At 28.1% G+C, this 17,532-nt stretch overlaps 1 protein-coding gene across 1 annotated transcript; it reads right to left on the bottom strand.

Annotated features, from left to right (window-relative positions):
- Positions 1-1,574: 1,574 nt before the first annotated feature.
- LOC132721711 (LHFPL tetraspan subfamily member 7 protein-like) lies at positions 1,575-5,068 on the bottom strand. Its single transcript, XM_060706084.1, has 2 exons — positions 4,142-5,068; positions 1,575-2,510 (listed from the first exon to the last, which is right to left on the bottom strand). The coding sequence occupies exons 1-2, from the start codon at positions 4,542-4,544 to the stop codon at positions 2,281-2,283; spliced, it is 633 nt and encodes a 210-aa protein (XP_060562067.1). The 5' UTR covers positions 4,545-5,068; the 3' UTR covers positions 1,575-2,280.
- Between the last annotated feature and the right edge of the window lie 12,464 nt (positions 5,069-17,532).

Genomic DNA, 17,532 nt, shown 5'->3' with positions numbered 1-17,532 from the left:
CTTTCTCAGATTTTATTAGAAATTATATAACATTTATACTGTAAAGGGTTTTGGTGACGAACATGTAAACGATTAAAAGTTTCTTTCAATTTGTTCCTTTCAATGCGATATTAATAATATTTGTTTGGACAATGATAATATTATTGATATTTAAAGACAGATTTGATGTAAGAATTGACAATATTAAATGGGCTATTTCTATATATGTACAGCACACTTTTTGCAATAATGGGATTATTAATTTTCATTTTTATTGTTTAATATGAAAAATAGTTTTAAAGCAATCATAGATAAAACTATATAAAATAGGTAACGAGTTTAATTATTCCGAGTTCATTAAAATGTTTGTCCGTAAAGATGCAAAAGTGATATACCAGTAATGTGGTAAATCCTTTTTACTCGATGGAAAATTGTTCTCATTATTCAAACAAATTGGCATGCCTGTTGTGGTGCAATCAGTTGAACATATTCAGTTTCTCTAATATGATTCGTCTACTTCATGTAATGACCAATTTTCTGTACATAATATTCTCTATGGCGCATTCACAAACTCTGCTTTGGGATAATTTGCAAATAGTAATACATACTTTCTGTCAATATTATTGCAATTATTATGGCATGTGTTTTGTTAAGATGAAAAATGAATGGACATTATCTTGCTATTTGTTATAAATCAAACATTATAAACTTTTACATTAGCTTTGATTTCTTTCATAAATATTTCATGCTTGTAAATAAGATCATAAACAAAATGCTTATTTCATGCAACAAACGCTGCTTTACAGCAACATGCAGCATATCATTTTTTTATTTAATAGATATATCATATGAATCACTAGTCACGTGTAAGAAAGCAAGTAGGCGAGTGTTTAACAAGTTGCTAGCCGAGCATTATAAACACCTTTCGAGGCAACCCGATTTTTCCTTCAACAAGAAACTTTATATTAGTTGCTCAGCATTGTTTGGTTTAAAAGGCAGAATGTTTCAAAAGTGTATTTATAGCTAAGTGATCCATACATGATCGAACTAAAGTCAAATATATATTACCTAAAACATTAAGAACAAATGAACAAATCGAAAGAAAATGAAGGTATTGATGAGGCCAAAAACTAATCCAAGTACACTTAGCGTCAATTATTAAAACTATATAGTCCTAAAAGTCTTTTTTCTACATTTCCTTCTATTATTTCCACTAATTTTGTCAAAATAAAAAGTTGCATAGCATTGAAAACTTTTTATACCAGGAAATCAAGGCGTCCTGAAAAGCCATTACTGCAACGCTTTGTAACATTTCATCTTAAATGACGTCATCTGCCTCCGTTATAGCGTTATGAAAGCTATTCTTTGGTTATACTTAACAATGTGTTTGTGAAATCTCTCGGGTATAAGTTTGATACGCTCATTAAACAATTTTTTCTGATGTATTTTGTCTCTTTTAAGCATATATGAATTGTTTCTTGGTACATACATTAAACATGTTGGAAATGATATCTCTAATAAAACGTTCCTGACATATTTTTTTTTCAAATGTCATTATATACAATCAAAACAAAGATTCAATTGCATCATTTTTTTATTATTTCAGATTATAACCGTCAGCAAATAAACAAATGTTTCAACATAGAGCATAAAATTTCAAAACAAAACAAGTTATATAAATATTTGGAATAAAGTCGGCAATCTTGAGAAGCCTTTTACGTATTTAGCATTTTCATATTTGCATTTAAAGCATCATTTTTTGTATACAAAACAAGTGCATATCTATTAATCCACAAGTAAGCAATCGCGTATGCAAAACATCAGTTCCATCTCAATTTAAATAGAAGTCTCAAACCAGCCAATACACATGTAACATCTACAGTCATAAATAAATCATTTGTATTTAATAATTCATTCAGTAGTAATAAATGCAAAATTGCAAGGCAATAAATTCAATAAATAAGGTTTATATAATACTATTGTTAAAGTGAATAAAATAACATACATTACAAATAAAAATTAAATTGATAGTTCTACAACTGTATCTGCAAAAGTCAACAATGGTATCATATTTTTTAATATAAGCAGGTAAAAGAAAACCGCTTCAGTCGAAAAGGTGGCTATCATATGGGATCTACCCAGTACTTCTTGTTCAAGTTAACCTTATTGCTAACACATACCTCGGAATAGACGAACCATTGTCAATATTATACGATTGATATGAGAATTGTCTTTCTGAAGTGTGGCAGTTACAAAAGTTCGCGTAGAGATAACTTACAATGCATATATTGCTTCATGTCACTATATCTTAAAGTCAAACTCTTCGTTTTGAGATGTTTCTTCAGCACTAAAATACGACAGAATCGGGCAAAAGATAGAAATTGCCGCTCCCACTATAGCTAGAACGTATGTCCATCCAACGTGACATATTCCTGAGTTGAAAACATCAGCGCCTGCGCCGCAGTACAACCGGAAGTAGTTGGAGTCAAATCCAAGTGGAAAAACAAGAAGGCCAGAGGTCATCAAGAACACTGAAAATACATGTTTGTTGATCATGATATCTTAACGTTAATGAAAAATATATTTGCACTACTATAAATAAAAAAAAAAAAAAAAAAAAAAAAAAAAAAAAAATGAAACAGCAACATAAATGGTCTTTAAAAAAACTGCTACATATTATCAATTATTTCTACTTATATATTTTAATATATTACTTAGTCATATACTTATTTACAACGTGACAATTTGCAGGATGCAATGAAAAGGTAACTACTGAAACTTTTCTTCCATATATAAAATGTGAAGATATCGACCATGTTCAGATTAAGTACTAGTATATACATAAAGAAATTAAAGTGTAGTCTTTGAAATCTGATTAATATCGACCTAATGCGGAAATTGAGCAAGTCATAGAACATAGCAGCACTCAGTATATATTGAAAGTGCGAAGATTTGCCTATTCATTCAAAGTAGAAGAAAAAACAACAAAACAATATAATGCAAAGCAATACGGCTTAGAGTGTGTGTATTATTATAGTTTTATCGGGTTATCTAATGCACAGAAAGAAACAAGTGCATATAAAATTATCCAAGTATAAGTGACTATTGGTGGCAGAATTGGTTTTGTAATGAACTCAGGACCAAATGTAATCTGAAAACTTTGCTTGGTTTAATCAATTGTGTTATTGAGTGATATACATGTTACTAACTTCCGGCATTGTATTAGCATGTATATTTGTATGCTTTAACACGACATAAGAAAAGACAAATAGTATTAATTGAGAAATTCATAAATTCAGTTAAAAGTAGAGAACTTTCAAAAATGCAGTTATGAATGAATAAGAGTAAACAATAGAAACATTCAATGGTAAAATTTTTTGAAAAGAGATATCACGTCAAAGGCAATGAAAATCATATTTAAGAGAGTTGAAATTGCGGACTCATTAAGTCAAGTCTCTTTACCAGCGCAACATCTCCCACACCTCATCCCCAACTCTTCAGCACTGGCTTAAATGCGAAATAATTTTTATTTCAAATGAATAAAATGTTTGTCTGTATTAATTCCAAGATAAAGCCAAAGCGGGTAAAATACTTTTATCACCTTTAAGTTGATTTTCAAATGTAATAATGGCCGCATACTATTTAGATTGTATAGTAGTTAATTAAAACTTATAGTCAATTTTAGCACTAACATTCCATGATCTTTCCTGAACATATCCAAAATTTTAGTTATTTTGTAATTATTCGCCTTGTGAATTTATTGTGTATTATTGATATAATTGTTTTATTTATGTCTTTCACATTATTATTCATACCATTAAAACTTAAATCAATGGCAAAATTGAAGTCTATTATTGATATTATTGTTTTATTTATGTCTTTCACATTGTTATTCATACTATTAAAACTTAAATCAATGGCAATATTGAAGTCAAACAAATAATAAACGTGACAACTATGTATTCTTAAGACATGCATATTTAAACTGACATTTTTATGATAAAAAATATGTATTTCAACTGAATGAATTGCATTTTGACCTAAATACTATAACAAAATTTATTTTGAAAAACCTTACATAAGTCGGATGTTAAGTTAAATAAGTTTTTATTTGTTTCCGTTCAAGTAAACTCTTCACACTAGTAAATAAACGATCATATACCTGAAGATATTTGTAGATATCTTGTGGAAAGTACCAACGTTTTATTCCAGCTTTTCCGTACACACATTGTTGTGAGAGAACATAATGCTCCAAAACATGTGAACAGTGATCCACCTCCATACAGCAAACATGCTGCTTGCCAAATCGTACATGGAATGTTTCCGAATCCAAAGCGTCCGCCATAAAATCCACAGGTTCGTGAGAATTGGGCAGATCCTGTGTTACCGACACAGAAAGCATATATTCCAAACGCGTTCCGAACATTTGGATGTTTTATCCATTCTGGTTGAAGGAAACAAAACGAACATGTGACAGACACAAGAATGGATAGAAGAATCCATATGTAGTGCACATAGTTCATGCTTTCAGAATGCGACCTAGCTGAATATTCGACCATAACCATTTACATCCCATTACTACTTTACCAATAATTGAGCAATTTGTACTCATAATTTTATAACTTATCAAATCGGCACTTCATCATGAAAATGTACTTATTCTTTCGTGAGAAAAAGCGTTTGAAATAATGAATTTGTAACACATTATCTAGTTATCATATATCGCTTTTAGATATAACACTTCTAACTTTAACTGTTTTATCATTTACACTTAAATGACTTTACGTCTTTCTAAGAATATAAATCTAGACTACGATCAGACGTTATGCAGAAAACACAGGTTTATTCTTTATCCAGACTTTTATTCACATTTTTATCTTGTTGGCATAGCACGCAAAGCTCCCAGCAGGACTACAAATTCTTGGTGATCAAATAATTCTGAAATATCTCATTCTTTATCTATGGTGCTGGAACAGCATTCGCCTATTGATATTTCGTAATTCCAATCAATATCTGAACTGTTTTATTGAGCAGCGGTTTTCCCTCTAATACTCCAAATACCAGCAATTGTTTGTAAGTTTGTTTCCTAAAATAAGTAAACATATAAATAAATTACGTTTACAAGAACCTACAATAACATGAAAAACAACAAAGTTAAAATAAGTCATTCAACAAACTTTTGTCTAATTAACTATATTTTTCATCTTGATTGCATTCTTATTATCCAGAAGTATGACATTCAGATAAAAGTCTCAGAAATAGCCAATTGTGTCTTTATATATCTTTCATTGTCAATTTAGTTATTTAAGTACTTCTAAAACAATGTTGCACATTTTTGCTTTTTATTTCTTAATTATCTTTATTTCCTATAAATTTAATTGAACTGTCGCACATCATTACCTAATGTGTCAACCACTTTGCTCAAAATAATATTATTATATCTTTCTATTGTTGTCTATTGTCTATCCAAAATATATACAAAGATTATGTAATAATATATTATTTTTAAATACCAGTTATATCCTTTTTTTCAAACATCTATATTCTCTTTTATCATCTAAGCAGCTTCATCATTTAAAATAAATGTAATTACTTATTTTATAACGCTAAAATTTAAAATAGCGCTAATATGATAATTGTTTCTCCTTAAGATGAACTCACTTGACAGTCTTTCAGATAACTCAGAAATGACGAGATTGTTCTATTCAATTATCGTGACAAACATGCAAAGCACGGATATATATATACGTAACTATCAAATAAAAATCTAGATCTGATTTATTTGTCTGTTGTGTAGGCTTAAGATCAAGGAAATACTAATCAATCACTAACATTATTTGTTACACGATCCAAATGCTTTGCAGAATTAAAAATAACCTTTTGTATAATTTCATTTTAAATAACATGACTTATGCAACTGTGTGGATTATTTTTGTATGATGAAACAAAAACTTAACATCTTTTGAAACTTTTAAACATTATTATCACTTAAGTTTTAATTTGGAAAATTAGGAAATACTTATCACTTCAAATAAGTAAATCCTTGAATTTAATTCATATAATTATTTGGTATAAATATAGAAATAAAGAATAAGTCATATACCGATATAAATTATCATAAATCATATAAATTAGTGTCGTCATTTAAATGATCTAGTCTATCCTCAGTAGCTAAACAGTTTTGGATAAATTACTTTCAAAATGTATTGTTGTTTCAATGTATGAATATTTAGAAGTACATACTATGTTTGTATCTATAAGCATGAATTTTTTTATAATATTATAACGAATACGAAGTAAAATGAATTACCTGTAACAAAGTTATCAACAAAATATTTATTCCAATTTATCACAACCAATAATCCATTCAAACAAAATATTGAAGAAAATTACAAAAACTATAATTCTTTATCTCTATCAACAACAGGGCATGATTATCCAGATTTATATCTTAGAACACAATACAGTTTATTAACGAACCTAATTGTTTGAACACATTTATAATAATAAGAGATTGTAGTATCCTAGTTTTCTACAATAAAACATGCAGGCATTCCCGCATATCGCCCACAAATGACAGGACGCGTTCTGTTTTCAGAGGCTTTATTGCGAGAGAATCGTCCGAAAGCGTAAAACAGATTTCCAATATGATGTATAGAGAACGAACAGACGTGCTTAAATATCTTTCTATTCTTTGCATTACTTTATTTCATTTGCATTATCGATAATCCATTTAGTTTTTGAGGAAGTGAATTGAAATAAAAGAAATTTGAAAAATTCTTAATACTTTCTGAGATATTTTCTTTTAACAGTGGAAACAGTGTTTCAAGTGTATATCAATTTATCTAAAATATTATTTGCGGCAACGATAGGTTTTATTGTGCTATAGTTTTACCAGTATACACATTATTTTTCACAGAGCCTTTACACAGGTATATTTCTATATTAAAATTTGCCAATAATATTAGTTCTTTGAGCATCATATTTCGGACACAGTACATAACGAGTAGCATATTCTATAAAAATCAAACAAGCAACCAAGGAAAAAATAAAATAAATCGACAATATCAGCATTTCATTTATTGATATTTCAAGAACCCACGAATTCTAATATTGCAATCCAACGAATTCTAATATTGCAATATATTGCATTTTCTTAATCAATTATGATAATCATGTGGTATTATCAAAACATTAATTATATTATAACAAATTAATAACATTTATAGCAATACATTTGTAAAATATTTTTTTCTTGAATTGTTTCTACGCGATTTCAAGTCGTATTCAAAATAAACAAAGATATTTATTATAATTTATAAAGTCAAAAGTTGCAGTAATTTATATTTTTCGTTTGATTCCTTTTTTCTAAAAGTTCATTCATATCTTGCAAAGTTTCTTCCATGTAGATGAAAACATTGCATAATTTATTTCGCAATGGATAATATGGTATTATTTCATAAATATTACATCATTATATCATATTTGAATTTCAAGTATAAGAAATTAAATATCAGTGGTTTAATCATGATATAATAATTATGTGATACTTATAAAACAGTTGACATGTCAGATACTAAAATAAAAATGCTACACAATATAAGACAATTATGCAATGTTACGATCTTAAATGTAGCGAAAAGTCATGGAATTGGTATATAATTGAATACCAAGTACTTAGCAAAGTTGACTTTTGCTTGTTCTTGCACATGTTGAACAAATCAATATAACTGTATGTCAAACATAAATAAAAAGGCTTCAGATTAAATAAATCACTTTGTGAATATTCTTATAGTAAGAGAAATATTTGTATGATAATTTACACATAATATACAGTTGAGATATAGCGTTTTTAATTTTACAATACTATATTGTTATGTTATGATTAAAGTGTTATATTAACATTATTGCTCACTAGATTTTATAATTATATAGATTTATACTTTGTCTGGGTCATCCATACTTATAACTTTATTATTTTTTACATAGGAAAATGTTCTAGGTATGTGTTGAATGTTTGGCATATTGTTTTAAAATGCGGCATATTCAATTAAATGAAAAAAAAAACACAATGTTTTCTTTCTTTCTTTATAATAACGTTATTTTTTAATTCGGTGAATGAATATTAAAATACGCATTGAGTTTTCAATGATCTATATTTTATTTTTTATTTTAACACTTTATTAAGATAGTTTGTTAAAGTTTCATGTTTCGTATTTTGAAACCATCGTACTTGAACTTTTTAAATTTGAATAACTTTTTTGGCTTTAAGTTTAAGCTTGAATACTGTTTAATGTACTTCATTTCTAATAATTCTAATTCAAAATACTTGAACTAGACAAGACTGTATATCAGTAAAACTTCTTCCTTTTTTGTTTATTTGTATTATTGCTAGGATGCCATAAACATTGAAAGGATTTTGCCTGTCACATGCTATGTTTAATTTCCGTATCAAGCGAATATTAATCAAAGTTTTACCCTAACAAGAGTAATTATATTATCGATATTTCATGACAGAGGCGGCAATTCCTTTGATGTATTCACAAGAAATATACATAGTCGAGGTTATTTAAGTTTACAATTATAGTAGATAATTTTACTGTTAGAATGATGGATCGACCGCAATTAATCATATTTCTGTAACACTTGCTGTAATTACTGTTTTTACGTTTACAGCTATACTCTTTGAAATAAATATTATTTGCCCATATTAGAATGCTATTGCTGGGATCATATGATGATAAAATGTATTTGATTCAGACTTTACATTGTCTAGTATTCATTAACCTCCAGCTGTTAGTCTCTTATATTAAATTTTCGGAATCCTTGTGGATGGATTCAATAAAAAAGAGTTAAGGTCAGTACATGTACCGATTAAGAGAGGTAATAAACCACGTGTGTGCATCATACTGGTCTTGTCCTAAAGGTAGAACACCCATAATGGGCAATATAAGAAACTGTAAAATTGACAACATAGGGCAGTTATATGCCTTTATTGTCACCTGTATGCAACATTTAAACAACATTTACTTTGTGGTTTATGAGTTGTTGACTTTTGATGTCTTCTTCCACCAAAAAGCTAAAAATACGCCATTTTATCGTGTCTGTGTTCGACGTAAAACCCAACTAGAAAATAACGTTTTTAGTGAAATTTGTTTATTATTATTAAGTGTAATAAGCACGAATATACCATACAATACTTTGCAGAAAATGACTTTTTGTGTTAAAATACTTATCGTGATCATCAGACGGTGATATCCGTATAATATTTATGAGGGAACCAGAAGTGATAGACAATAAAATAAACAATTTAAACAGTTAGTTATAGTCTCTCTCGAGATAAGTAAGGGAAATAAATAAAACACAGTCATCTAAATCTACCACTTTCATTTCACTTGACTATCAACACATAATAATCACAGGTTAAATCTGAGTGATGGAATCTTTTCAATTAAAATATCATAGTTATTTTCATATTGCATATTATAATAAAAAGTGTTTTGCAAAATGAAATATATCTTAATAAAAGATTTAATTGATGCCAAAAGCGAAAATGGATTCTTTTTCTCTTTGCTGATACATTTTTGAAAATTCATATTTTTGAATAGTACGTTTGAGTAGTAAAATTGTACTTGTACTCATTTTAAAAGAACACTTAAAATAGAAAAATGGTGTTATAACTTTCTTTAAGTTCATTTGAGATATCAAAAGTATATATTTATTTAAACTTATTTTGAACCACGATAAAGTAACATTAAGTTTGCTCTTACAAAATCTGAGTCAAAGTCATCCTTCACTAAGTTGAACAATAAACAATTTATCAAGGGGCGATATAAAGACATTCTAGCGAGGAAGTTTCTATACGGCTAAATACGTTGTCAACTGTCAAAAGTATATTGAATTTTTCCGTCGCGAATTTATTTATCACAATTACAATTTGGATTTTCTTTTTCATACTTAAAGCCTATAGAATGTTTGAAAAATTTAACCTGCCAGTTTTCCCATGATAAAATATGTTTTAAAATTATTATATTCTTGTGGAGATAAAAACCTTTTTTGATTTTTCTATATTTTTGCCTTTAAGAATGGACTTCTGATTTTATAAAATAATTATTTACGTGTGGCATTGAAAGTTCCATAATGACTGCCGTATGAACACATCTGCGGAATTTTTTAAATACAACATTTCACTATTATGTATAAATGTTGAATTCTGCTTAAGCCGGTGCTAGAGGTCGTGGGCGTTAGTTTGCACTTGATAGTACCATCCATGAACAGGCGTAATCAAACCAAGCCTGCAACATTTCAAGTGTTTGCCGTGTTGGGCTTTTTTTAGGGATTCTTATTTAATATATTTAATATATATTTGATTATCTTCGCGGAAAACGATTTTATATCTAGCAAATTATATATTTTCATTATATTGATTATAATATAAAATAGAGATGGCCAAGTATTTAACGCGACGGACTAGAAATCTAAGAATCGCTTGCTTTTTGTGTGGGCTCAGACCCTGTATGTCAAGAGCAACTGTTTTTATATTGAGAACAAACAATACATTCAGAGTTCAGTGAAACGGATTCAGGAGTATGTCTATAAGCTTAATTGTTCCTAAAGAATCAAAGAAAATATATTGTGTATAAACTAAATGATAAATTTTCTAAAAATGATTTGTTTCTTACATTTAGGAAACAAGTGATTACTGATAACATAATCAAGTTATTTACATATAGTATCTGTCCAATCGGTACTCCTTTCTGATGGAGAAATATTGTCAAATTATGCATTACTGTTCTTAACATTATTGACAGTCCAAACAATTGAGTTATTAGGAACTGAGAAAATGAACCAATTTAAACACCGTCAAACATGTTTGTCACAATTCAATTACGGAGAGAAAAGAACCAATATGCTTTGAACAAATAGAACATGATTAAGAATGCCTTAAGATGGTACAAGCAAACCCATTTTACGAAAACTCTTGGTTTGGAACAAACAACTGTATGCTGTTACTGTGTTTACTGTATTTAAATTGAATTTTGTTTTTTCATAAATGCCATAGTTATTAGTATTCATTGATCAATTACTTCGTCATAAGTATATTTGCCTGCAGAATTCTGTATGTTTAATACATATATTTAAAATGTATTTCAGACTAAAAAATGCAAGTCGTATGAAAAAGCAATTAATTCAAGATAAAAGGAATTTGAAAGTCAATATTTTCGAATGCTTCCGTTTCAAATATTTTTTTATTTAGTATTATGTGAAGGTCATTTTTATCATACAACATATCCCTGTAAAACAATGCGTATTATACTTTAAAATTTTTATTTTGTCTATGAAAACACAATTGAAAATGGTGATAGATATCACACACACAAAAAAAAAATAATATGGAACTGTATAAAAATTGATAATGTCTTTAACAAACAAGTGCTATCAGTGATCACATGTGTCGCCTAATGATAGTTTATTATGTTGCAGCTACTGTATAGCAACAGACACAAAAATAATTACCAGGGCAAAATTCGGCCAAAAGTCATTCAACAGGAAAACTCGTGTAAAAGAGCAAGTACTAGAGCTATCAGTCAATCAACACATAACTGAAATATTAGCTTTACGTTAGAAAAAAAACCCATTGTAATGTCATAAGCACCATCATACCGTACACTTCTTTACTTTTTACAGAATAATGACGATTTGTCGTTTGTATTGTGAAATACCAGACATAACATAAAGCGACCAATCTTCATCAGACGGTGACATCCGGGAAATATTTATGAGTGAACAAGAAGTGACAGTCGATGAGATAAACAATTTGAAAAGTATCACGTGTTTGTCTCTAGAGAAAAGTGTCGGAAAGAAATCAAGCACAGTCATGTTACTCTGACATTTTCATTTCACTTTACTTTTTATCAAACCATAACTTAACACGTTTATCACACATTCAGTCTGAGAGATGGGATTTCTGAAAAGTTGAAATTAAAACAGTTAGTATCATAATTAATGAAAGTAAATATAAAGATTTAAGCGTAAAACGTTAAATGAATTAATGAAAGAGCAAGTAACTTCTATGTTCTAAAATATCGTTTGTTAAACTTTGTATGTCTTTATTATTATGATAATCAATTTCGATTTATATGCTTTTGCAATGTGACCGCATATACTTTTAATTGATTATTAGACAAAAATCGAAATGAAAAATTAAGTAATAATTTCAAAATGGTGCACGAAGGAATCGTGTTGTTTAAGCCATTGTACGTTTCAAAACAGTTCAATTTTTCAAGTAATGGTGCGTTCATTATACAGAATAAACAATTACATAGGTCATGAACTCAAATTGATAAAAAACAGAGGTTTTGATCTTTGGATCTTCCGTTATGCGAACACACATTTGCTTCGAGTCAAATAAAGATAAAGTTCAATAAAAAAATAATGTAAATATAATCATATTATGACAACAGTGTAGATGAAACAGTGCATGGTCGAATAATTACTTGTTTGTTGATTTCTTATATTAATAGGAACAAACAATATATTTTATTTATCATTTTATCGAGAAACGCTTGTTAGATGTTCACATAAAAAACCTTTAAACTTCAAACCAATCTGATTTAATGTTTTACATTTAACATAGTCAAACAAATAAATATTGATTTAGAAGCGACGTAAAGCAATTCAATCGAATAAGAAGTATTTATTCTGCATATTACGTTGTCAATTGGCCAAGGTAAATCGAGTTTTCTTGTCATGTAATTGAATTTATCGCATTTACAAATCGCAAAGGTTGATTGAAATGTACAATTTTTCTTCTTGCAGCTAAAAGTATTCAATAGATATTAAAACGAGCAATACTGCAATGAACTTCGAACTGATTAAATGTTTGTGAAGATAATTTTTTAATGTTTTATTTTCTTTTATTATCGTTCAAATTTATTTTTGGAAAGACATCCAATTCATCTTTGTATAGAAAAAATATTTCAACTATCCAATAAATAATAAAACTTTTTTAAAATTGTTATTTAGCAAAATGATAAATTTTCACAATCATACATTTTTGATAATTATATGCCGAAAAGCATGTGATTTCTGAAAACGACCGAATTGTTGACTTAACAAGAACTGAGAAAATGGTATTATTCAAACAATTCGTTCCAATACATTCGACATGTTTGTTTTAATTTAAATCCTGCTCTCAAGAAAAATAAATATGCTTTGGATAATTTGGAACGTGATTTTTCGTACACGATTTTCTTAAGATGGCAACAGCAAACCGTTTTAAGTAATTTGTTTTCAAGAAGCGCAGCACCTTCGTAACCTAGTATTTTACATTGTCTGAAGCAGGTGATAAAAAATCTTTCTAAAATTCAAATAGCTTATCGCTAGATAGAACATTTAATATGCATATATAATAGGGGAAAAATGAAAACAGAACAATTATATCATTTATTAAAAAGTATTCTTCAGTTTTAAAGCATTAAAGAAATTAACTTAACATAACATAATTGATATATATCAAGTCACTCGAGCATATTAATATTATTAGGTTTATTAAATCAGTTATATAACCTGTCATAGGAAACACTTTGAAATGCAATTAAGCAAAAGTTACAAATCCAAAATTCCTTAAATTTCTGAAATGACCGACCTGAGCCAGTAAGTATACTTGAAAAACTTGCATCTATATATTGTTATTCATCTTCACAAGAAATAAAATAAATAATACAAAATTAAACTGTTCCAGTTCAAATTTTATTATTTAATATACTTTTATATCATTTAATGGCCAATATACATCTGTCAATACTTTTTAAAAGATAAATGGATCTGCTAACTTGACAGTGAAATAAAAATAAACACTATGGTTTTAAATTTGATATTTAAAAATAATAGTATTTATACTGTATTATTATGTTTGAGGAAAGCTTGGAATGATGTTGCCGTTTATGTGAACATTATCTAATGTTTACATTTTGATACTTCCAATTTGATTTTTTTAAGGTTTTACAACTGATTATTCATCAGATGAAAATATATGATCCTATATCTACAGTATGTCAATGCTTTAAGCAGAACTGACTTGTTACTTGTTTGTCTATGAAACGCCAGACATAAATGAGTTATTGATAAAATAAGTCGGGTGTCATCTAGAAATAGTTTATAACAAGAAGTAACAGATAATCAAATGAACAATATACGTTTAAACATGCAGTCGTCCCTCGAGAACAGTATCGGCAAAACAATAACAAAAGGTTCCAGCAAATTAATATTATCTGTTATTTTTCATAATAAATTTTGTCATATTTATGTCATAATAATATACAATATACATACTATAAAATCCTTGTCTTATTTATTGCAAAGTTTAACAAGTAAAGACAATGTTTCATTTGAATCAAGACTATTTAACATCTGTTTATTGTAAATGAAGAAACAAACAAACACAGAACTCATAAATGCATATGTTATTAATATCCCTTTATAAGTTTTGAAAGAAAACATTTTGTATACAAAATGCTTTAATTCGTTTGTTTCGTTATTACACCGATTGAAATACCTTTTGGTCATATCTCTGATAACGATTTAACTAAGCAGCTTTCCTGTATTTACCAACATCTCCGCATGCGATGGTCTGCAATTTTCACACTATACAAACGACAAGGCCATTCAACTTCATGTTGAGGTCAATTGTCACGAACGAATCGTAATCATAATGAACAAATATAAAAATTACCAATATTTATAAAATGCTTTTTTGTTTTGATTTTTTTTAATTACAAAATGCCACCTCCATTTTGATCAGAAAAGTTAAAAACCATGCAATTTCTACATGGCACGGACTTTCAAAGTAAATGTTTTTATCAAGTCTTTTCTTATCAGAACCTTGCATAAAATAGAGCACTCAATAATCTCCGCATAAGATAGGCACTCAATGACAATCCAAATTAACAACTATGATGGTTTTGTTTTGAATCTATATTGTATTTTTCTATACAACACCATAATGATTTAGTAAGCACGATTGGCATCACAAAAAACTTGATTTCTAAATACATTAACAGATTTTTCAATAAGCTTTTGTTGTACAAGCAGAACATGTTATGAATTTGTTTTGTTAATTTATCGAAAAAACAAAACAACAACAAAACCATGTAATCGTAAATTGGAAAGCTTTATTCCTGAAAACGTTTAGTCACATAAAAGCATAAACTATAACTGTGTAATAAATTTTTGTCTAGCCGAAACAAATTTTAGTTTATGATCAGCTGCGCGGACGCTGTCACGTAATTTATCATTCTTAAATTAATTATTTCGTATTGCTTTAACTTTTGATCGCCTCTTCGACTTATTGACTTTTTTGCATTTGTTTCTAAATAAATAAATCAATCCTGTTACTTGTTAAAACACAATGTCGTTCATAGATATTCCTGGTTGATTTCAAAATATGGAAACATAATTAGATCAATTTCAAGTTTATTAAATCACATATAATTGTATCTAAATAGAGAACAATATTCTGGAAAAAAATGAACACGATAACGATGTTCAAATTAATTGTAATATTGCTGTATGTGCTTTCCTACTCTTTCACGTATTATTGAAACTCAGGTTTAATTTTGAACTTAACAAGAACCTAGACAAATTATTAGAAAGATGACATTGATTTTATAGCTGGTATTGTGGTATGTTATATTTGTATCTCGTATTATAATGGATTATTTTCTGATCAAAGACAATATTTCAAATTCTTCGAGATACAAAGTTGCCTTATATTGCAAGTTAAATACGTTACCGAATAAATGTTTATTTTACTTTTCGTTGACTTTGTATTTACCGAAAGCATTTAATTAATACGGGGAAAAAGCACATTTAACACGAATTTATACGACAAAAAATGAGAAGACAAAACATTTCCTTAATGTGTCACCCTCAATTGATGTACTTGCTTGCGTTTACTAAAGACGAAGAGATCAGTCCTTGATCTTTATTTGAAAGTTAAGTATATCTATCCATGCTTTGAGTAATTGACACGATATTTGCTAAGAACATTATGTTTTTTTTTGTGAATTATCTAAACGATTGTCAAGCGTGTTCATTTTGAGGATAATAAATTACTGAACCTACATGTATTTCAAGAATAGATTTGAATGCCATATATTTGTATTGTCTGAAATGTATTGAAAGACATTTTCTCACAAATGGTTAAAGCGAGTGTAACAATTATATTTCAGAGTAAAAGGTTAAAAAATAACATTCTTTCTATATAATTTCTCTTAGTTACATTTTAAATATTATTTAACAAAGATAGAAACGTTCAGGTTGCCACTGCAAAATTGATTGCAACTACCGAGAGTAAACCATTTTGTAAATGTACAATAGACTTAAAATGAATAAAAATATTTTATCATTCCAAATTGTTCTTATATGTGTTTATATTTGAAAAATATGCCATAAACTATATAAAGAAAATACAATCATATAGTTATTTGTAACCGTTCAACGTCATTGAATTAATCTTTTTGTTATGTAAGGCTATACACACAAAAAAACTGTTTCTTTCAATTTTCTAATACACACATATTAAACGTATACTCACTATGTATATTTATCTTTTATTATCAATTTTAAAACGACAACATCCACACTAGGGGAAATTGCTGAAATCAACTCCCACCCACTAAGCATCGGCTTAAACAAAATGTAATTTTTCAACATAAAACAATGATGCGTTTTTTAATTAAAAAAATATATCCAGATATATCCAGCCACATTGCATTTCTTTTCACTTTTGCACGTCAGCTAATCTTGATTAAAACAGTAACAAAATTTTTGTTTGGTAATGAACGAGTGACAACACAATTTTGTTCGTTTTATTTTTAAATATTACAGTATTCATAATTTGATTTACATCAAAGTAGGACAGCTTAACAATTTTATGACTCGCATTTCCCATGTTGAAATCGTTTACAATGATAATATTTGATACATCAAAGAAATATTAATTAATATAATGAAACAGTAGACACCAAAAATAGATTAATCAAAATTGCCAGTTTGATGTAGAACTCTATATCATAGCAATTATTACTGATTTGTACAATAATTGCAATATTTCAAATGATATGTTCTTTGATTTGGTTCAAATTAGATAAGATGCTGTAATTTAATGAACTAAATTTAAGTTCTCTAAATGTCATCAAAATAATAAAATAAGATATACAATGTCATGTTGCAAAACATTGATAATACATCTTTGAAAATGAGAAAGCATTTGAAAGCCATTTAAACGTTAACAGGGATGTTAAAGAGAGAAAAAAATATGAGAACCGTGAAAGAACGCCGAAACAGCAAAATTGAAAAAGAAATTCTATTGCAGGTCTTCATTAACAATTTTTGTAATTTGGAGTCTAATCTTAGTCTTATAATCCGGCATAATAAACTCTATGTGTATAATTACAAGTTACACAGGTTTTGGATATAGTGTGTTTTGTACTGATATAATTCTACGAATGCTAAACTATCTCCCTATGTGTGAGTCCTTTTTTTTTGAAA

Source organism: Ruditapes philippinarum, unplaced genomic scaffold (genome assembly GCF_026571515.1).
Source record: "Ruditapes philippinarum isolate M1 unplaced genomic scaffold, ASM2657151v2 ctg8220_1_1_1_1, whole genome shotgun sequence".
Lineage (NCBI taxonomy): Eukaryota > Metazoa > Mollusca > Bivalvia > Venerida > Veneridae > Ruditapes > Ruditapes philippinarum.
The sequence above is the reverse complement of the archived record's forward strand: the minus strand, read 5'-3'. Positions and strand labels throughout refer to the sequence as shown.